Source organism: Acipenser ruthenus, chromosome 41 (genome assembly GCF_902713425.1).
Source record: "Acipenser ruthenus chromosome 41, fAciRut3.2 maternal haplotype, whole genome shotgun sequence".
NCBI classification, from domain to species: Eukaryota; Metazoa; Chordata; class Actinopteri; order Acipenseriformes; family Acipenseridae; genus Acipenser; species Acipenser ruthenus.
In genome coordinates, this window is record NC_081229.1 from 3,143,246 (window position 1) to 3,165,520 (window position 22,275).

At 37.2% G+C, this 22,275-nt stretch overlaps 2 protein-coding genes across 3 annotated transcripts; both read right to left on the reverse strand.

Annotated features, from left to right (window-relative positions):
* Positions 1 to 1,279: 1,279 nt before the first annotated feature.
* Positions 1,280 to 13,483, reverse strand: LOC117433587 (sialic acid-binding Ig-like lectin 5). 2 transcript variants are annotated; one of them, XM_034917404.2, is made up of 9 exons: positions 13,225 to 13,483; positions 8,035 to 8,091; positions 6,215 to 6,598; positions 5,482 to 5,763; positions 4,912 to 5,175; positions 4,283 to 4,549; positions 2,767 to 2,860; positions 2,192 to 2,468; positions 1,280 to 1,610 (listed from the first exon to the last, which is right to left on the reverse strand). In XM_034917404.2, the coding sequence occupies exons 2-9, from the start codon at positions 8,078 to 8,080 to the stop codon at positions 1,566 to 1,568; spliced, it is 1,659 nt and encodes a 552-aa protein (XP_034773295.2). In that variant the 5' UTR covers positions 8,081 to 8,091; positions 13,225 to 13,483; the 3' UTR covers positions 1,280 to 1,565. The 2 variants fall into 2 exon arrangements, with proteins under 2 accessions (XP_034773295.2, XP_034773293.2); XM_034917402.2 differs by having other exon boundaries at positions 4,232 to 4,549; positions 13,225 to 13,480.
* Positions 13,484 to 13,782: 299 nt separating this feature from the next.
* LOC117433551 (NLR family CARD domain-containing protein 3-like) lies at positions 13,783 to 21,955 on the reverse strand. The gene is made up of 7 exons (XM_059010618.1): positions 21,583 to 21,955; positions 20,737 to 20,823; positions 19,292 to 19,327; positions 16,927 to 18,691; positions 16,172 to 16,258; positions 14,935 to 15,102; positions 13,783 to 14,676 (listed from the first exon to the last, which is right to left on the reverse strand). The coding sequence occupies exons 1-7, from the start codon at positions 21,953 to 21,955 to the stop codon at positions 14,358 to 14,360; spliced, it is 2,835 nt and encodes a 944-aa protein (XP_058866601.1). The 3' UTR covers positions 13,783 to 14,357.
* Between the last annotated feature and the right edge of the window lie 320 nt (positions 21,956 to 22,275).

Below are 22,275 nucleotides of genomic sequence, written 5' to 3' on the forward strand. Positions count from 1 at the left end.
GACTTTTTTTGTTTCGGATGGAGTTAGTTGCTTGATTTCCTGGTCACTCAAGAGCCTCTGCTTTCTGAGGGCCATCAGTCTACATTGTCTAAACCCCCCCCCCCCCCCATTATAAACATGTGTTAAAACACTCAACTGAGCTCCTTTATTTCAGTGAGATACATCATTGCCTGCATGTGGATGACTACACTAAGACATGGGGTGACAATAGTAGGGTGATCCTTTTAAGTAGTACTCTAATTAACACCATTAAGCCCTTTATCACGTGCATTTCATTAGCAATTTTTATTTTTGTCTTGTTTTTCAAGGAAACGGTAGACAGAATTTGCATACATTATTCCAATCTTACAGAACAAGGCACTGTTTTGTGTTTTGTAGTTTGAGTAATTTAGCATGGAGCAAAGTTAAAGTCTGTCTACTTCAATACATTCATTTAGATAAACTTTGTCAAGCAATACGTTTTAGACATCACCTTGTAACAATTGTAAGTCGCCCTGGATAAGGGCGTCTGCTAAGAAATAAATAATAATAATAATAATACAGGAGACAGCGTCTGCATTCTCAGACAGTAATGTACACTGACACAGTGTTACAATGCTAGATTTTATTATTTTACTAATTTTCATTGCAATACAAATGAACGCTATTAAATTATTATAAATGTATCCTATTTCTAAAATTAGTTTGAAATCTTGAAAACAACAAATTGCCATTAATCGTATATTAAAACCCATGAAAGTATGTACAAAAATTAAAATATAATCCTGATAAAACACAAACAAAAAAAAACAAGTTGTGACAATTATTTGAAGTCTTGGTTATTTTGGGATTATCCCTGGTGAGAATGAGATTGGATACTCCTAGAGTCTATCACCATATATACCACTGCTTTTAATAAATTAAGAAGGGTCAGTCGCAGTGTGGCGTAGTGGTTAGGGCTCTGGACTTTTGCCCGGAGGGTCGTGGGTTCAATCCCAGGTGGGGGACACTGCTGCTGTACCTTTTGAGCAAGGTACTTTACCTAGATTGCTCTAATAAAAACCCAAGTGTATAAATGGGTAATTGTATGTAAAAAATAATGTGATATCTTATCGCAATTGTAAGTCGCCCTGGATAAGGGCGTCTGCTAAGTAAATAATAACGAGCATACACACAGCTAATTTATATATTACACTGAAAAACTCACACACACATGTAACATCTCTTTATATATTGTGGATCATATATAATGGTGGATCCCATTGTTCCCTAATTAATCCCCCCCCCCCCCCCCCCCCAAAAAAAATGAATTGGTTTCCATTCTGATTTACAATAAAATAAACGTAATTGTTTAATTTATCATTGTTTGTTTCCCGCCGTTTCCTTTTCATCTCAGTTAGTTTGCATGGCGTGGTCATCTTCATCCTGTCTGGGGTTCTTTTGGGAGTAAATGAGTGATACAATTCAGGTACAGTGAACCCCAGCAAGGATTCCAATCTGGTAAATAAAACCCTCTCTTGTCAAGATCGACAACATCGTGGCTTCTTCAATCAGAGATGTAGGATACCCCTCTTTGAAAGCGCAGCTCACATATTTGTGTAGATTGCCTCGTCTGGGGAGTTTTGAATTTCCTGTGCCAATAAATAAGCAATAAGTTAATATATAAATGCACCGCCTATCTATCTATCTATCTATCTATCTATCTATCTATCTATCTATCTATCTATCTATCTGTCTGTCTATCTATCTATTTAAAGATACTTTTAAAACGTACAGTTACAAACTGTAAACATTTCAAGCTACAAATACAGTAGTTAATTAAAAAACGCGTTAATAAGGTAAAAACAAAATGCTTACGTTATATATATATATATATATATATATATATATATATATATATATATATATATATATATATATATATATAGATATATCCGATGTTATTATAAACACTTATTACATTAAAATAAACAAACAAACAAATAAATAAATAAATAAATAAACACGGCTAGTTTTGCATTTCCTAGGGTTGCCATTTTCTCAAAACCAGCAATGCCAGCAAAGCGATATTTATGAGTCAGGTAACCGTGACTTAACGAGGTCTAACTTTGGTCCTGGTTAAGTTGCCTGACATTATATATATGCTTTGTTTTTGTATTATTTGTTAGTGACGCAGTAAATGTAATTGCAGCGTTATCCAATAAGTGCGCACCTCTTCCATTAGTGGAAACTGGCAGTTATTTTCATAAATCGCTTCATCCGTTGCGTCCTCCCTCGAGTCCGGAAGCATATAATCGTCCTGCCAGTTTTCTTCGTTTTTCTTCGTTTGTTCTGCTTGATGGCGTTGCTGACCAGCTGGCCTGCACTCATACGCTGTGTTCTTGCGCGTATTCTGTTCGACATATAAAGCGGCATCTTGCTGCGCTAAACTTTCTTTCTTATATTCCGATAAACCCAGGGTTTGGTGAGCCGGGCTGTTCGTGTCTTGTCTAGAAGGTAAATATAAAATTAGCGTCAGAAAACGTTCCTAGTGTTCTCTCTTTCTTACAGCATGTATTTCTTTGCTTTATTGTAGTTAGGTAGTTGGTTTTTTTTACACACTGTATAGATAATTGTATAAAGGTTTGTTTTGCTAAACACTGCCATTGCTGTAAGTGAAATTTAATTCCGGGCTTCATTTGCAATGAGACCTACACAGCTCAAGGGTTTATTAGGTGAAGGGGTCACGTTCTTCAGTAATTGAAGAATGCTTATTTGGAAATTTTAACCATGCTTAACGATACTTACTTTTGCTGTCGCTTCTTGAATATGATAACTGCAATTATTATGATCATAACCAAAATACCAATAGCTGCAGCAGATCCATACACTTTGATATTATCTGGAATAAACAATAATAATACAAAAATTATATATATATATACACACACTACTACTAATAATAATAATAATAATAATAATAATAATAATAATAATGGTAAATATATATATATATATATATATATATATATATATATATATATATATATATATATATCGTCCTGTCAGATCAAATGGTTTGTAAATAAAATAGAACATTTTAAAAATGTGAAAATCACTTTAATAATTAGGCACTCTAAATTTTTTTTAAAAAAATCTAATTAAAAATATTCACTTTACATCACCTGTATAACTTTATTGAGAGAATCATACAATACAATTGTTCGCTGACTATAAAACCCTATGTTAAAGCATGTGGTCTGTGCATTTGGTATACGAGCACAGTTTAAAGCAGTGAGGCTGTGAAAGGAATCATTTCTAACGGACAACACTGGTAAATACACTGCAATCTGCTGCCAGTTACAAGATGGTCAATGCTGGATAAAGAAGGTCTATCTTAGTTTCTATATACTGTAATAAAGTACTGTGGTCAAGTTGCTTTACCGAGTTACAACATTTTCAGAAAACCTCTAGGGGGAGCGTGTGAGTCATATTATTAATGCTGCAAGTAGAAAAGATGCATTCGTTTTTATATCTCGCTTTCATGATAATGAAAAAAAGTGACATAAAAAAATAAATCCATAAATAAATAAATAAATAAATGTCGTTACAGTTTAAATAATGACAGACAATGTTTTATTGATTATCCTTTGAAAAACAATTAATGCTTGCCGCAGTTCAAAAACGTAACCACCAGAGGGCGATACTTTACTCTGCGTGAAGAAGTATTTCCTTCGCTCTGTCCTAAAGGTCTATCTACGTTCAATTTCCAGCTGTGTCCTCGGATCCTAGTTTCTGTGCTGCGCTTAAAGTATTAGTTCAGGTTAACTATGTCAATTCCATTTACGATTTTAAAGACTTCAATAACTGTCATATACATGTTTTACGTGATGTAAGGAGTCTAAATTATCATCAAACACAGCAAGAGTACATCTTAAAAGTTTTTCACGAGTTTCAAGTATATTTTATTACTTTCATGAGAGGGCTAGAAAAATACTGTATTCCTGCCATATATTCTGATTTCGCAATTAAACTTAGTATTGGATAACCTGCATTTTTCTTTTGTAGCTTTTTTTTTTTGCATGAAAGGTTCTATCGACTTTTTGGAGACGTCACACTGCTATTTCTACGGAATCTCAGTCCAATTTTTTAATTATTATTCTATTTATTTATTAGAATGTGCTTCTGCATGCTGGGGAAATGCAATAAGCCAGTCCAACCGAATAACACAGTATTTTTAGAAGGGGGTTGGGCATCTATGTTCTACACTTGCCTTGGATGATAGACAGTGATGCATTCCTTGTATAGATAAAAGTGTCATTGCCTGTGACGAAGGGTAGATGGTAGGATGTATCCCCATGTATGTTAGCAGCAGAGCAGGAGATGTTAACCTGAGATGCCAGACTCCCTGTCAGAACGCCAGTAACCACATTTCCATTGACTGTACTGGAACTGTTCAAAGTCTCTCTGCTTGAAGTTCCATGAATGTTCCAGCTGATGGAAGCTGGAGGTTTGGCGACAGCACGGCAGTTGCACGTGACTGCTCCTCCTCGGAGAGTGCAGTGGGAGTCAGCGTCAATTTCTGGAGCATCTGTAAGACACACACAGAGGAGAACAGGAGGAGGTTAGCTGTGTAACTTCACTGGATTGGCAGCAAAGAACGTGTTTTATTAGCATGCACACACATCAAGCTCCCTCGTCTACCAAACTTATAGCTGGAGTTATCCTTTTTAGTCTTACGTGGTTGTCAAAGACGTCTGTGATTTGAGTGAAAAAAGTAATTGAGTAATTGTGTGTGCATATATATATATATATATATATATATATATATATATATATATATATATATATATATATATATATATATAATGTTCTAACTGCCTCACTCTGTTCTGCTGTCAGAATTGTTTGACACACACATCAGCATGCTCCTGAGGATACTCATGTACTTACACTCGACAGGAAGAGTCACAGGCTCTGACTTCTTGTTCCCAAGCCCATTGTGTGCCGTGCAGCTGTAGACACTGTCTCGTCTTACATTTGAAATTTCTAAAAGCTGTGTATCATTGTTTAAGTCAATGGTCTTCCTCCCTCGGGTTTGAAACCACTGGTAGTGTCGGGGCTCTGGGTTTCCATCACTTACACACTTTAAGATAACAGCAGTTCCTTCTTTTATGGCTCTGTTAGCCAAGAAAACAGTAACATCCTTGGGAGCATCTGTATTAAAAAAAAAAAGAAATAATAGTGGTAGTTATTATCATTTCTCAGACATTTTTATCCAAAGTGATTTACAGAGACTTGGGGGTGAACTACACATCACACCTGCTGCTGCAGTGTCACTTACAATAGGACCTGGGTTTTACATCTCACCCAAAGGATGGAGCATCAGGAGGTTATGTGATTTGCTGAGGTTCACATACAGCGAGTCAGTGGCTGAGTTGGGATTTGAACCGGGAACCACCTGGTAACAAGCCCCTTTCTTTAACCACTGGACCACCAAGACTCCTGTCATCCAGTACTCACATAATGTGATGCTGCTTGCGGTCTTCCCTCCTGGGTGTGCAACTTTACAAGTCATCTCTCTGACGTCGTCATTGCGTGACGTCGTCAATGTCAAAACTGAAGTGGATTTCCAGCGACCATTGGATTGATGTTCATGATGGGAAGAGACTGAATCACCAGCGTAGCTCCAGATGAAATTAGGTGGGGAGGCTGGGCAAGTGTGGACAGTGCTACAGGTGACCCTAACAGAACTGCCATTGACCGCTGTGCCAAGCACTGAAATCTCAGGGGAATCTGCATAGTCTGAATGAGATGAATTGTCAGAGAAAGTAAGCAAGTATTCGTGCTCTTTATAATAATGTTCTATACAGCTATGGAGACAAAAGTTTTGCATCACCTTATAGAAATAACTAATTTTGCTTCTTAAAGTCGAATGAAACCTGCTGAATAATGTTACGGTAACATATTGAACTACATAGTTTTCCATATACTGAACGAAAAACCGACAAAAATGGAAAAATGTGACCTTTTGAAATCTAACATGAAATACTGTGTTACTGTAATGGCTTCGGGCGGACTTTGAACAATATAATTTGGTAGTTTCTTTGATTACATGATGTTAAATAAAAGATCGAAATTATGTTCATATAGTTGGTTTTTTTTCAATCCGAAAATTCTAGGTGATGCAAAACCTTGGGCCCCATCTGTACGTTACCTTAATATACGTTTTAAAATAATGGGTACAGAAACCTACCTGTAACAGCGAGCTCCACAGTTTTATCATAAAATGTGTAAATTCTGTAAGAAATATGATCTGGATCAATCCATGGATACAGTTTTTCTCCGTTGTCATTCCTGGTTATATTGTTGATTTTCAGACTACAATCCCTGCCACTCACATCACCAACCAAATCCGTACGTCCTCTGAACTTGTCAATGACACCGCTGGGATTCCTGCCATCATAAACCACTGGGTAGCCCCTGCTTGCATACTGGTACCAAACTGCTATGAAAGACTGGGGTGGATTAGAAGAATAAGAGAAACTGCATGGAATGATCACACAGGAGTCTTGCAATGCTGAGATCTTCTTTGGAACTTCCACAGTCCAGGCATCACAAACTACACTTAGAACAATACCTGCAAGGCACGACAGAACACATTGTTATGTCTACTGACTATTTTTGATATAAATTCACTTATAATCCACTATTCACTGCTTCAAGGCCAGTCTTAAAGCAGTGAAATGAGTTTCGTGTAAGATGGGTTTGCAAAGACGAATTTATGTAGTAAATGATTTTTTTTTTTTTTTTTTTGGTCTGCAAAGCTCAGTAAATGACTAATCTTGAGGTGCTCTATAAATGTGCATACTACTGTAAGAACATTTGCAAACAAGAGGAGACCATTTGGCCCATCTAAGATAGTCCGGTTCCTAGTAGATGATTGATCTCAGAACTTTGTCAAGTCGGGTCTTAAAGATTCCAAATGATTTAGCATCAACAACATGACTAGGTAACCCATTCCAGTTAATTTAGATTTTTTTCTAAGCACATGCATTGCACCTATTGATATCTGGGCTACCTAGTCATCTTAAATATGTGTTTTTCATGCTTTGAAAGCATTAATAAAAAAATTAAAAAATTGCAGTTTACCAGGCGATAGGAATGTTTGGACTGTAAAATATTTACTGTAGCTAGACTGAACCATGCATTACAATTGGGACTTCTGATTTATGGTGCTTTACTCTGACTTTTACACTCTCCTTTAAAACATAAATTGATACCCGTTAAGCCATTTGTGTATCTCAATATGCGTTAATAGTAAAATCGATTTAATTTACGTCATTTTTTTTCTGTGAAACAACTAAGTGGTCTTTTAAATCGTAAGTTTTACTTTTTCATTTCAAAGCAGAAGCTACTCCTCTTTATTAATATAAATTCAGTTGCACATAACGATTGAAATCAATTGTGTCCAGCATAAAATACTTTATTTTTCATGATAGCTTGAGTAAAGATCAGTCACTTATTGTATGTCGTGCTTGTAAATGAAAAATGAAGGCTTGGCCGATGAGTTTTTTCACAGAAGAAAAAAAAAACCCTGTAAATTAAATCAATTTTTCTATTAACACATTTCTCAGTTGTGATTGAGATACACACAATGCTTAACAGGGATCAATTGAATTCTTAAAGGAGAGGTAAAACACCAAAAATCAGAAGCCCTACTTACAATTTTCTCTCTCCACTCACTCAAAGTGCCACCACATCTATAATGTTGTACCTGTTCTCCTGTCGCCACGCTGTGTTTTGCTTTGTTATTTCATTTATTAAAAACAGAGAGCACATGGCTTAGATGGGAGAAAAACACACAAACAGATATCCTGATGACCAAGCTTTATAATCCTCAATCCTACACTTAAAACATCCCCTCAAAAAAATAACATGTCTACTTAATTCAAAATTGGCATTTTTGAGTATCATTGAAACTGTGTATGGTACCTGCATTGTATGGGTCCCACGCCGGTAATGGTGTGTGGAAAATTCTCTTAACACTAAGAAAATATATTTGTTAAGAATTACCTTGTAAAAGACAGCAGGAGAGACGGTATCTCCTGGTTGAGTCCATGATACGAGCTCCTGAACAAACGAGGGAAAGATTACAGAAACAGAGCAATAAATTAGGTGATGTTTTCTTCTCAAAGACTCAAAAATATGGTCAGTGAATCTGTTTTTTTCTTTATACAGAGATCAAGAATATAAACTCGAGTATACGGGAATAGGGGAGGTGTGCAGTATGGGTAATTCTATATTTGTTGTGCAGGCCACTGAATCTAAAGTTCTGTCTCACTTGGTTAAACAAAATAAAAGGTGTTGCTTTACAATCCTCTCTAACTCTCCAGTATTGAGAGAATACGTGCAGAATGACTTGCAATGGCAACATTGTTGCATAGTTTACATCACTTCTACTTCTAGATAGCAGATGACAGTGCATTTGAATGCCCAAAAATGACTTCCAAGAAAAGAAGAAATGATTTGAGCATGCATTTTTTAAAAGGGGATTTCCTAGTTTTTAAAAAGGACCAACTAATTTTTTTAAAAAAAAAACAGTTGTTTGGTTGTAGTTTTATAAAATTATCAGGTGTTATTTTATGATTTTGCAGGATAGTATGTAGTTGAACAATGCTAAAAACCTGATTGCAATTTAGATAAATGCTTCAAATAAAAGTATGTATCAATGTGTTTGTTAGCTCTACGCTGGAAATGGGGAGAAACTATGGGGTCTATTTTTCAGACGTCAGTTCACTGTATTTTTATAGTATACTGTATTGCTAAAGATGGGTCCGTAAATCGTCCCTGGACATTGTGAAGGGTGCCCCATTATAAACTAGAATTTCTCCTAAAGACAATTAACAACATGAATCAATTTCCAACTGTTATTTATTATTATTTGTTTATTTAGCAGACACCTTTATCCAAGGTGACTTACAGAGACGTGGGTGTGTGAACTATGCATCAGCTGCAGAGTCACTTACAATTACGTCTCACCTGAAAGATGGAGCACAAGGAGGTTAAGTGACTTGCTCAGGGTCACACAATGAGTCAGTAGCTGAGATGGGATGTGAACCGGGGACCTCCTGGTTATAAACAATTTTCTTTAAGCACTGGACCACACAGCCTCCTCCTCTGGTCCTGGTTTTTAGGCTTAATAGATTCAGTTATTTCAGCGTCTCTTCAAAAAACAGTCAAGCCAGGTGAATAGTCTGGTTGCTCATCTTTGGACTCTCCAGGGCCACAATGTCCCTTTATGGTGACCAGGATGGAGAATGTGACACTGGTGAAGGGCTGGGGTTTGTACAGCCTATCTGCACTGCAACAAGCTAGTATTATAGCAGATATCATTAGGCTCTTACCATATTCTACATACTGAAAACAAAACTATGTTGTCAAAAATATAAAGTATATTGTCAAAAACATGCTTTGGGCATAAGCATCTTATTACTTTGAACAATGCACGACATGTCAAATTGCTACGTGCAATATACCTTTCCCATATTGTAATATTAATTGGGTTATTTGATTTCTGAGTGAGTTTCTCTCTGTAAAAGAAAAGTAGAAATACATGCAAACCCAAATTGCCACCAACTATAAACGAAGCTATATTTAAATGTTCATTAGCTTGTCTCAACGTAGTTATTTTAGATGATAGAGCAGTTAATTATGTGAGATGGACATAGAATGTGAGGTTGAAACACCCTCTGAACTGCCTTGTGCTTCACCACAGTTTCCTGCATTGTACTTCCAATATGACGTGCTAGTTCAACAGAAACTAAGTACACTACTTCAGAACATATCAAGTGCTTTTTGGTGTCTTGTTTACTACTGATACACATTTCGAAAATCCATAAACTATCAATGAACATTGAGCAGCTGCATGTGATCCATACTGACTCAATACCGGTCCAGTGCGTTGTTAAACTGTTTGTCTTGTGTCACGCAGGCATGTATTTTTTTTTACCTTCTTTTTTGTTATGAAATGGAATACAGTAATTGGTTTATCTTATTGTGTTCAGTATATATTTGGTCTACTGTGTTGCAATTGGTGTTAATGGGTTCTTCTATTAAATAGGTAGGCTTGGTGAACCAGTGGTTAAAAAAAGGGCTTGTTACCAGGAGATTCCAGGTTCAAATCCCAGCTCAGCCACTGACTCACCTTGTGTGATCCTGAGCAAGTCACTTAAGATCCTTGTGCTCCGTCCTTCGGATGAGATGTAAAAAAAGATACCCTATTGTAAGTGACTCTGCAGCAGCAGCAGTTCATGCATAGTTCATCCACAAGTCTCTCTAAGTCACTTTGGATATAAGTGTCTGCTAAATGACTAAGTAATAATAATAATAATAATAATCATAATAATAATAATAATAATAATAATAAATGCATACATTGTAAGGTACCCAGTTATCTATGAAACTACCCCAAACCACAAGTATTTATTTATAACAGTGGTTTGGTGTACAACAGTGAAAAGAGAAATAACAGTGAAAGAGGAAGAGGTCAACAGCTTGGATGTGGAGATGCAAAAAAAAAAAAGACCAATGTGTTATTATTCGATGCAGCTGTTCTTAAATAAGTTTCGGATTAATCGTGGAATAAATAATTGATTACTTTATTTATTAAAATGATCAGCTCTTAAAATGTAAGCAGTGGGGTTCTGAAATATATAGCGTTACACGTCCCCACGTTTTAATAGCAACACGTGGGGTCGTATGACGCTATGTGTTATTGGAACCCCACTACTTACTCTTTAAATAACCCTTAGAAGTGCAAAAGGTGTTGGTCCGACACTGAGCCGTGCTGATGTGAAAAAACAAAACAATATTTACCCTGGAGGAAAAAAACTGAAAGTGGTGGCCCCAAATTATAGGCAGCAAAATGGTAAAACTGCCACTACTGGTCATAAATGCCCCAGTGTGGCTTATTGTCAACCCCCCCCCCCATTAAGGAAAAGGAAAGGAGTTTTCAGACAGACTCGCTAACCATTCTAATCAGGCTTACTAATACATAGCCAGGCTGTTCCTTCATTTCTTTGGGGAAGCAATCAAAATGACAAATGGAATGCTTGGATATACAGCCAAAAGCAACATTTTTCAGCTATAAACGAAAATAATATTTTTTAGAATGCAGTTTTATTTCGACCAAACATCTCACGAAGTAAAACTGCTAAATAAATAACCAGATTACAAAATGAAACCCTAGCATAATAATTAATTTTGTCCAAAAACAAAACAAAAAAAAAAAACAAGATATCACATTATACAGTGATCACATTATTTTTACATACAATTACCCATTTATACAGTTGGGTTTTTACTGGAGCAATCTAGGTAAAGTACCATCCTCAACGGTACAGCAGCAGTGTCCCCCACCTGGGATTGAACCCACGACCCTCCGGTCAAGAGTCCAGAGCCTTAACCATTAATCCACACTGCATATATGTATAGAACTAGTTGGTTTTGGACTGGTAATAATAATTAGTAGCAATTATATTTTACATTTTGCAGAGAGTAAAATGTCAGTGACAAAAAACCAAGGGAAATATTCAAAGGTCTTCCGAATTTTCTCATGTTTGCATTATTTGAGCTTGAGAAGGCATAGCCCCAGGACTTCTTCAGCTATGAAAGTTAAAAAATGTCATTAAATGTTTTGCTCTCAGATGCGTTTTCTTACCATTCTCAACACAGTTTTATCCATTAGCTAAACAGAGACCGTCCACTGCCAGGGACATTTGATTACTTTACCATTTACGCCATAACGATGACACTGGCTGCGAAAGAAGGACTGCGACTCTATTGTCGTTTTTTATACACGAATGAAATGAGCTTACTTGATTTGAAAAACGCCTTGAACGATACAAGCAAATTCATACGCTGCTTGGTTTGATTGAATGAATCATGCAGTACACAAGAAGCTTCAATATGAAAGCTGAACATTAATTTCAATAAACACCACGTTTTTTAATGAAAACAAATATTGTAGCCTACTTCACTTAAATAAACATTAGAGGCTGCGTGGTCCAATGGTTAAAGAAAAGGGCTTGAAACCAGCACCTCCCCGGTTTAAATCCCACCTCAGCCACTGACTAACTGTGTGTGACCCGGAGCAAGTCACTTAACCTCCTTGTGCGCCGTCTTTCGGGTGAGATGTAATTGTAAGTGACTCTGCAGCTGATGCATAGTTCACACACCCTAGTCTCTGTAAGTCGCCTTGGATAAAGGCGTCTGCTAAATAAACAAATAATAATAATTTAATTTCACAAATCCTGACTGATTTAATTACCGTTTGACTGACGCAGGACTGCCGGTGGTGGCTAATCTTCTGGAGGTTCGGGGGAGGAGGGACTTGTTCACACAGTTGCATTAGCTACATTGCATAACTACAGTACCTTAAAAAAATGAACGAACAGCTGATCCAACCAAAAAATTGACAGCAAATCCAGCCACTCATTTTTATGGTATCACACTGTAGGGTGCGTGTATCATTTTGTTTGTTTGTTTGTTTGTTTGTTTGTTTGTTTTATCAATGTCGGCCTTCTTGTGTCATCTGAATGCCTTTACACTTTTTATTTCATTTTAAACCGTTTAAATGCCAAAGCATAGCAAAACATTGAATAATAGCGCAATACACAGAGCAAAATAAGTGGACGGGCAAAAGAGGCGGTGGCACTGCCCCATCTGGCCTACGGGTTACGTGCCTTTTTCTGCAGATACTACGGCTTTGCAAATATGATGTTGAATACGTGATTATAAAATCTAACACTAGTACGTACAATACTCTTTCAAATAAACTTGTTATGATTTTGAATGTGCGCTTTTTAACAACGGTCTTATTGTCATTGCTTGCGCCCTGGCACCTCTTTTTTTTTTTTTTTTTTTTTGGTAATTAGTGTTGTTTTGGCTACTTTATTTATTTATTTATTTATTTATTTATTTATTTATTTAGGTTATTTCGATTTAAGTTTATAAGGCGACTACCTCTAAACAGTTCATTTGAATTTGCGCTCTTTGTATCAGACACAACAAAGATTGCGCTAGATATATACTCTCAACATGGATAGAAACAGCCCTCTGTGAGACACTTACAAACATAATGCCTAACTCGAGACACATGACAGCTCAGTGACAATCCTGATATCAGAAACAACAAGCCAACAAGTCTTAAAACAATAATAGTGTTTAATATTAATAATAAATAAACACCAAGTATTTTCTTACCTGCAGGATTATTACTTGTGCCTTGGATTTACTCAGCAATCAGTCAGGCTGCTAGTTTCAGGCTCACTGTCTCACCAGAACGGAGAAGTGCAACTATTTTGTAAGAAGTTTCCTGTGCATTGTTTCCTCAGATCAGCTTCCCGTTTGGGTCAAATTTGCACTCACGAATCTTTTATACTTTCCATATCTAAATCATCTCAAATATTTTCAAACGACTTGATAATAACGGCAGTTCAATATTCAAAAGCCTTTCTTAAGTGCTGTTGTTACAAAACAAATTATAATTGGTTTCATTTGCACTTGGCAATGCCAGGTTTAATGTTGTACACGTTTGCAAGCTCTGGGTCTTTCCTCAAAGTATACTCAAATAAACCCAGGAAAAGCCCAGTAGATCTATCTGTGACGCGATCTATACGATCCTTACATTACTACCCCGTACAGGGGATCCTATACAGGGGATTGCTAATTAACCCCGAAAAAAATACAGACCCTTATAAGATTTTAACTTGTGCAGAAACCGATGCATACTTTATTTATAGCCATATTTAAATATTTTACATTTACTTAAACCCCCTCTATTAGCACTGGCCCTGACCTTTCATGATTACAATTAACAACCTTCATTTTCCTTATAATAGTTTTCTTTAACTATTGTATTTTAACGCCCCTAATATCTTCCAAAGACCAAACAGTTTTACATGCTCAGCCAGTGCACTGCACAGTATGCAGTCATCATGAAACTGGTGGCCTCCCAGCACTCATCAAGGTAGAGAAAAAGTGGAAATAAAAGAATGGCAAATAAAAGCCTGGCTAAAATATTGTGGCACTTGGACTACAACAAATGTGGACTGCAGTGCAAACAAACCAAGTTCAAAATTTGGTACATTAAGTGTCTCTAATTACTGTGTATTTACCTAGCAGTTACAGAGTATGTACATGTGTGCTTATACATAATTACAATGTTAGTATGCGTAGTTACAATGCACCTAATGTGTAAATCTTTTTGCATGATATATGTACATAATTATATCAGAAAAGTGTTAGGGTTAGGATTAGGGTTAGGTTTAGAGTTAGGGTTAGGGTTAGGGATTAGGGTTATATCATGCGATACAAGTGCTGGTACTGGTAGTTGCTTATGATCTCAATGCTACAAACTGAGGAGAGTTAAGCAGTTCTGTGATCTTCTCCTTTAGCTCTTTGGCTTTTTCTCTGGCTTCTGGTGACCCCTGTGCTGGGAAACTCAGCTCATTGAGTACAGACTGGAGTGCGTTGACATTCTTCACAGACTCCATCTGGTCCCGATCCTCCTTCATCTCTTCCACCCAGGCCAGGTAGGCTTCAAGGAGACCCAGGTCCTCCACAAAGTTCCCAATGATCTTCAGAGACAATCTGCGTTTGCTCAGCTCCTGAAGTCTTTTCTTCCCTATGTCCCCAAGGTCATTCCCTACAATACTGGGAAAGCAGCATTGACGTGTTACTCTACAATAGTAATGTGATACCTCTCAAGCAGAAAATGACAATGCTGTATTGGTTTTGTGATGCAACTAGGCTTAATGACATGAACTACGAAGACAGGGTAAAATAAATCTCTGTAGCCTAGAAAAAAGAAGGGAAAGAGGAGGCTTGATTGAAGTCTTTAAAATCGTAAATGGTCTAGATAAAGACACTACCTCAGCACAGAGAGAAAACAGTGTTAGTAAAGGTACTGACATCAGCGTCTTCAGTGTGGTGTTTTTGTTCAGGCAGGGGATGATGGTTTCTGTGCCCTCCTCTGTGATGCCTGTGATGTCCAGGTAGAGCTCTTCCAAAGTCTGGTTCGTCTCCAGCGCTGTCCACAGCTGCAGCACACCCTCAGATCCAATGTTGTTACCGCACATGCTGTGGGATTGGAAGCAATGTTAACATGCATTTTATATCGCACACTGAAGCGGGACTCAAGACTCATTCATTACCTCATCTATTCTGTCAATGTATTAATGTATCCAGGAGTTGTTTGCAAGCTGGCATAAGATGACAGGTTTATGTACCAGAGGGTTGCGCTACATAGGGTGTGATAACAGAGGGCAAGCACATATCTTTTTGTGATTTCTGGTATTGCGATTTGACTGTGAGTTCAGGTGCTGCTGTTTTGTTCCAGTTTCCTGCCACAGACAGAGTTATGTAGGCAAAATCAGCCAAAGTGTCTATATTGTACACACCAGCGCCATCTAGTGCTCATTATTGTATTGCCAGCAAAACAAAAGGAAACTTAATTCAAATTGTCAGAGCACTACTGGTTTTTACTTCTACAAAGACATTTGGGCTTTTTATTGCATAGCAGGCAACTGGAAGGAAAAAGCTACTGAAGCAAAATTAAAGCACCTTATCGAAGACATATGAACCCCCCAAAAATCTGCATTTCAGTCATTGTAAATGGAACCACTTAGAACAACTGCTGCATTATGCAAAATACAAAAGAAGAGAGTAAAGTAAAAGAAGCTGTCATTCTTTCTGAATGTATTACGTTTTGGTCCCCATTCTTATACCCCTGAGCTGTGGGGTCTGCACACCCTGGTGTGAACCAAACCTATGGAAGTCTATCTTATATATTATTATACACACAAAAGGGGTTGCATTAGCTTTTTTCTTTTATTTTTGTATGTTTTTAAAATGTAGGTGGTTTGCAACATGCATTTCCTTGTGATATAAGAACAGTTATATGACATTTTGTTAAATACATAAAAACAAATATTAGACTGCTAGATCATACGCAGCCAGTCCGGTTTGCATTCCTAATATAAAGCCAGGTTACGCTAAATAAACCAATATTTCACACACACACACTCTCGTCAATCTCTCTCTCTCTCTCTCTCTCTCTCTCTCTCTCTCTCTCTCTCTCTCTCTCTCTCTCTCTCTCTCTCTATGTGGTTTATGGCTTATAATGATAACACATTTAAAAGGGACGTACAACAGTTTCTTCACTTGACAATCTGGGGATTTTAAAACTTCTGACTCCAAAATGGCAGCTTCTTTGTCAAGGCAACTGTAGCGAAGACTAAAGTTAAAAAAAAAAATAAATAAAATAAATTAGGGTCTGCAGCTGAAAATTGTATTAATACATATCTTAGGTGAATTTAACAGTTGTAATAACATGTATGGAATCATGGAAGTCAGTACTAAACAACTATAACATTTGAATTAGAACAAATAGTTAATAAGACAGTAACCATAGTTAATAAGACAGTAACCCCAACCCTAACCCTGGCCCTAACCCATTTTCTGTTCTCTGAACCAACTGTACATATAAGTCTCTGGGGTAACTTTATGCAGATTCATACAGGCAGAAACTTTAACTCCTGCATGGTCCATGCTTTTCTATGCCCTCAGGTTTTTTGTTAATCACAAATAATTCACATTTGCAATACAATATATGTTTGTTAGTAGCCAAATAAAGGCAACTGCAATGCATGTCTATTAAGTTTTTGTTCCGAGACATAATGTATAATTATGTCTCAGTCTTAAAATTTTAAGAGATGCAAAACTTTTGGTTGTAGCTGCGGGTGAGTCTGTGACAGTCATCATGTGATGACTCTACTCCAAATAACTTTACTCCACCATTTCAGTTTTGTCTCCAAATCAACACTTACGACCACCTGTAGCGTCTAACATACAGATAACATGCAATATTGGACCCATAGTTTGAATAACCAAATAAATACTTACAAGAGAGTTTCGCATTTGTGAAGAATGGTTTCTAATCTTTTCAGCCCTTGGTTGCCTATGTTAGAGTAACCCAGGTTGAGCTCTTCCAGATTGTGGTTTGAATACTGAAGAACATAATGGAGGGCGACACAGTCAACAAGGTTGAGGGTCATTTTGAACAGTTTGACAGTCTTGATTTCTTGGGCCACCTCTTTTACTACACTGTCCTGTTGAAGTTCCATTAGACAGTGGAGGAGATTTAGCACCTGCTGGTTGGAAAGGTTCTTCTGAAACTGTGTCTTGAACCATTGGCAGAGTCCCACCAAAATGCTCTCATCCATGGCTTTGTCCAAGCCATTGAGTTTGCCTTCTAATCCAGCGGTGACAAGTCCCATGAAGAACCTAGTAAACATCTGCATGTTTTCCAGCTTGCACTTCTCCATCAGATTTGTGGAAGTGCTTAGGAATGCACTGATTGTAGGCTCTGCCGGGGGTGTGCCAAAACACCAGAGATCAAGGCTTTTGAGAAAGTCTTCATTTGAGGTTTTCACAACACAGTAGAGAGCTGCTAGGTGCTCCTGAATGGTCATGTGGAAGAATGCAAACATCTCGACTTCTTTCTCTTTTACCCGAACCAAAATCTGACTCAGGAACGTATTATGGAAACTCTTTTCTGCAAAACCAAAGTTCTCCAGATCGTTTTTATCAAAAAGAATCTTGTTGCTCAGAAGGTTGTGATAGGCCAGTCTCCCAAGCTGCATCAACTCATTTTTAACAGAAGAGAAAACATTGCTTTTGGAAACGCTAGTATTGATGGTGTGGTGCCTGAGGACAGTGTAAAGATAGCAGTAATAAACTTCTCCCACAGTCTTGGGTGGGCTGAGTTCAAATGGTTTTTCAGAACTGCTGGTGAAAAACTCGTTGAGTGCTGTGCAGATGATGTAGCAATACAGTGGGATAAAGGTCAGGCCAAAGAGGCTGTCATTTTCCGAAATATACTCATAGACTCTCCTGGAAACCTTGGAATCTTTGTAGAACTTTAGGCAGTACTCTTCAACCTGCTGTTCCTCAAAGCCAAGGATGATAGAACTTCGGTGGCAGAATCTAGTTGGGATGTCTGAGGAGGGTCGTGTAGTGGTGATCACAGAGGCTTCGGGTAATAGGCTTCCCTTGAGAAGAGACACCACCAACTCTTGCACAGGGACTTCAGTAGTGACATCTACAAACTTCTCCTGCCCTTCAAAATCAAGCTGGTACCTGAACTCATCAAGACCATCAAGCAGGAACAGAAGGTATTTGGGTTTTTTTAGGAGGTCAGGCAGTATCCTCTCCAAGTAGTTAAACTTTCTGCTTATGAGATTCACCAGGCTATGATTGCCCTCCAGCAAGTTCAACTCCCGGAAGGTGAAGTCAAAAATGCAGGTGAAGTTTCTCATGGTGATGCCCATTGCCCACTCATGCATCACCCTTTGCATAGCTATGCTTTTCCCGATACCTGCTATACCTTTCACCTTTGCCCTTCTTGGGGACCTGTCTATCCCTGGCAGCGGAGACAGAAGGTCTCTGGGTTTGATCCTCTGATATTTGTGGTGATTGTAGATCCTCGCACGCCGGTTTGCCAGAGAGAAGTACTCGTGCTGGCTGGTATCCAAGCTGGAGTCATCATCTGTCACGAAGAGATCTGTGTAGCGGATCTCTATGTGGGTTCGCAATTTGGAGTCCTCAACATTGTCAGTGATGTTCTCAGTCTTTCTGATGATACTTCTCTTGTGTATGTTCAATTCAACTGTTGAATCCAGAAAAGAGTAATACTTTATTTTATATTTCAAGCAACAATTGAAGCCACCAGTTTTATGTCATAATGTGCTCTTCAATCTGCCTTGGTTACGTGAAAGAACATGCATTTACTCATCAAATAACATTAGCAATAAATGCTACTGTGCATTTGTATTTATTAAAAATAGGCAGGTCTGTCTAGTGAGTGAAAAACTGAATCAAGAAAGTGCCACTTTAGATGCATTATAATCAAAATATTTGTTTCTATCGATTACATAAGTTTCCATGGTTTTACAAAAGTTCTAAGTTAAAGTTATAGCCAATTTTCACCCACAATTTGGCCACGCAAGGATATGCAAATATTGATTTACACCAAGGTAATTCATGACTTCACATTCGGTAGAAGCATTGATATAATTAAAAAATATCCAGTTTTAGTATAATGTGGGTCTGTTTGTTTAACATACTGAACATAATGACTGTTACAGCATTACGTGTTAAACTATTCATGATTAAATGTAGTGCTAAACAGAAAGGAGGAACGTAATTATTTATTTGGAGTGAAACGTGGGACAGAACATTGTACTGCAGAAAAGATTGCAATCCTTACCCCTCCAGTGTGGATTTTTGAAACTTCCTCCTTCACCTAAACAGCAAAAGCAATCAGACAATTTTAGAATTTAATTTGCTGCAATTCAACTTACAAATTATAATTATTATTATCAAAGGATGTATGGAAAGAAATTGCCTCTGTATAATGGAGATTCATAAACCTTAAATTTGCTGAATTGTATGAATCAATAAAAACATTGAAATACACAGACCTTGTTATTAAAAGTAATTATATTCGCAAACGCTTTCATTGTGAACATATTATTCTAGCGTTGGATCTGCATATACAGAAATCTAACACCAAGGGAAAAAGTGCATATTAATTATTAAATTCATAGAAACCGATAATTTTCAAACCAACACATGTTTGTCAAGCATCTCATAACCCATATACATTATTATTATTATTTATTTCTTAGCAGACACCCTTATCCAGGGTGACAAAAGTTTTGCAGCACCAAGAATTTTAGGATTGTTAAGTATGAGGAAAAATACAAAGCGGTATGTAATTCAATATGTTAACGTAAATAATAATTCTATAGGGCGATGCACAACCTTTGTCCTTAGCGTTACCTTGAGCTAGTGTTTACTTTTTGATAAGACCTGCTCAGAGGGAGTTCATTTGGTAGAAAACAAGTAGAAGTTGTGAGGAATGTGTTCCTGCCACTTGAACAATCTGTTTGCGAGAGCATTGTGGGAATATTGTGCTTGTTATTAAATAACCCATTTACAAAAGCATTTCCAAGTTTGGTTATCTTCAGAGGGCAAAGACTGCAGTCTGTTGCCATGGCCATATACTGAACCTAAGGTTAATATTTAATAACTGCTGATTTAAAGTGATAAGATTTATAAATTATTGGCAAGATAACAATGCACCAGTATCTCTGAGGTGTACAGTACGTCTTAAACAGTTTACTGTCTTAACAAACAGTACCTTTGAAAAGCATACGTTACATAAGAACATAAGAAAGTTTACAAACAAGAGGAGGCCATTCAGCCCATCTTGCTCGTTTGGTTGTTAGTAGCTTATTGATCCCAGAATCTCATCCAGCAGCTTCTTGAAGGATCCCAGGGTGTCAGCTTCAACAACATTACTGGGGAGTTGGTTCCAGACCCTCAGTTCATTACAAATGAACTTCAATTTGTGTCAGGCTTTTGTTTAAGGATATGGAAAACTACAAAGTAGTATATAATTCAATATGTTAATGTAACATTATTCAGCAGATTTCATTCGACTTTATGAAGCAAAATTAATGAATTCTATAGGGTGATGCAAAACTTGTGGCCATATAGCTGTACTTAAAAGCTGCTGAACGAGACCAGAGGTGAGATGTATAGCTATGGGCTCAGATTTTCTAATTAAATCAACAGTTTTTCCCACGTTACAGTGTGAAAAAACTGGTGACATTGAAATTATGAAGAAAAAAAAGCCCTGTACAGTACCTTCTGGCTGCTGAAGATTGTGTTCAACATTGTATGACTGTGTCTTCTTTGACCGAAATAAAGAAAAGCTTTTCTTCTTTTTTGGTTCTGAAAGGGAAATTAGTTTCAATATTAGTCTATAAAAGTATATTGTATGCAAAACATATTGAAGTAAAATAATGTGTATGCTACATTAACATGACTAAGAGCGAACGAGAAAATAAATCCTAAGACTACACAGGTTATTCGTTTTATTATTTAAACTAAATCAATGGTAAATAGAGGAAAATCTGTAATGAACAATAATTCATGATTTAAGGGAAATAAATGCGCTAACGGTAGTGCTGTAAGAAACCCTGGGTCTAGTGAAAAAAACATTTCCAAAAATATCAAAATATCAGCTGCACCTTAAAGTACATGGTGCTAACAAAATCTTAAACACCTCAATTCTGTACTTCAGCTATACAGCTACAGCCAAAGGATTTGCATCACCCTATAGCATTAACACATTTTGCTTAATGAAGTCGAATGAAACCTGCTGAATAATGTTACGTTAGCATATTGCATACCGCTTTGTAGTTTCCCATTTCGAAATCTAACATGAAATACTACTGTACTACTATTCCGGTAGACTTTTGAAATATAAATTTGTAGTTTCTTTGATTACATGATGATAAATAAAAGATCAAAATGATGTTCATATTTTATTTAATTTTCTTTAAAAATCACGTCTCCTAAAATTCTAGGTGATGCAAAACTTTTTGGCCATAGCTGTGTACTTTTGGTGAACTTCCTAAAGCAGCCCTGCTTTTGACCATATCAGGTGTATCTAATCCATAGTTCAGTCCCTGTAGATACAGATCCTACCGTCTGGAATGGCAGGAGGATCTCTGGTCTTGATCTCCTTGTAGTGTTGATGAAGCCAGCTCTCCAGCTCAATGCAATAATAATCCTGAACCTCTCGCAGGATCTGCAGGAAGGTTTCACAGATATTCTGGTTCTTATAGAGCTTGATGAATTCCTGGTCCTTGCAGACACACTGGTCCTGAAAGATGAGGTCCAGCAATGATCTGACACAGTTATTGGGAGTCTTCTCCAGTAGGCTGTAGTACTGGAACTGGGTGAGGATGGATCGGTCATAGAGCCAGCGCAATAGAGGGGCCGGGTTCTCACTGATCCACTTTGTCAGTGTTTCCTTGTCCTTCTCGATCAGTTTCCTATAGTCCATAGGAGCGGTCATCTTTTGTCACCTGAAAATAACAAAGGGTCGATTTCAGCAGGCTTGTTTTCAAAGCTAGTTTTGTTCCAGTAAAAAATACTGTAGCAACATGATTTGAAATTACACTTAAAAATATATTGTAACACCCTGCAAACATTCTGCACTCTTGCCATCCTAGGAATCGTTGCAATTAAGCACTTTTCAAAATCTATTTCCAACAACAGAATATAGAATGGGATTATCTTCTTGTCAGAGTAATTGCATGTTGCATGATTCTTATACCACAAACACCATCTACTTTTTATATAGTTTTTTTTTTTTTGTTATTATTATTAGATGGA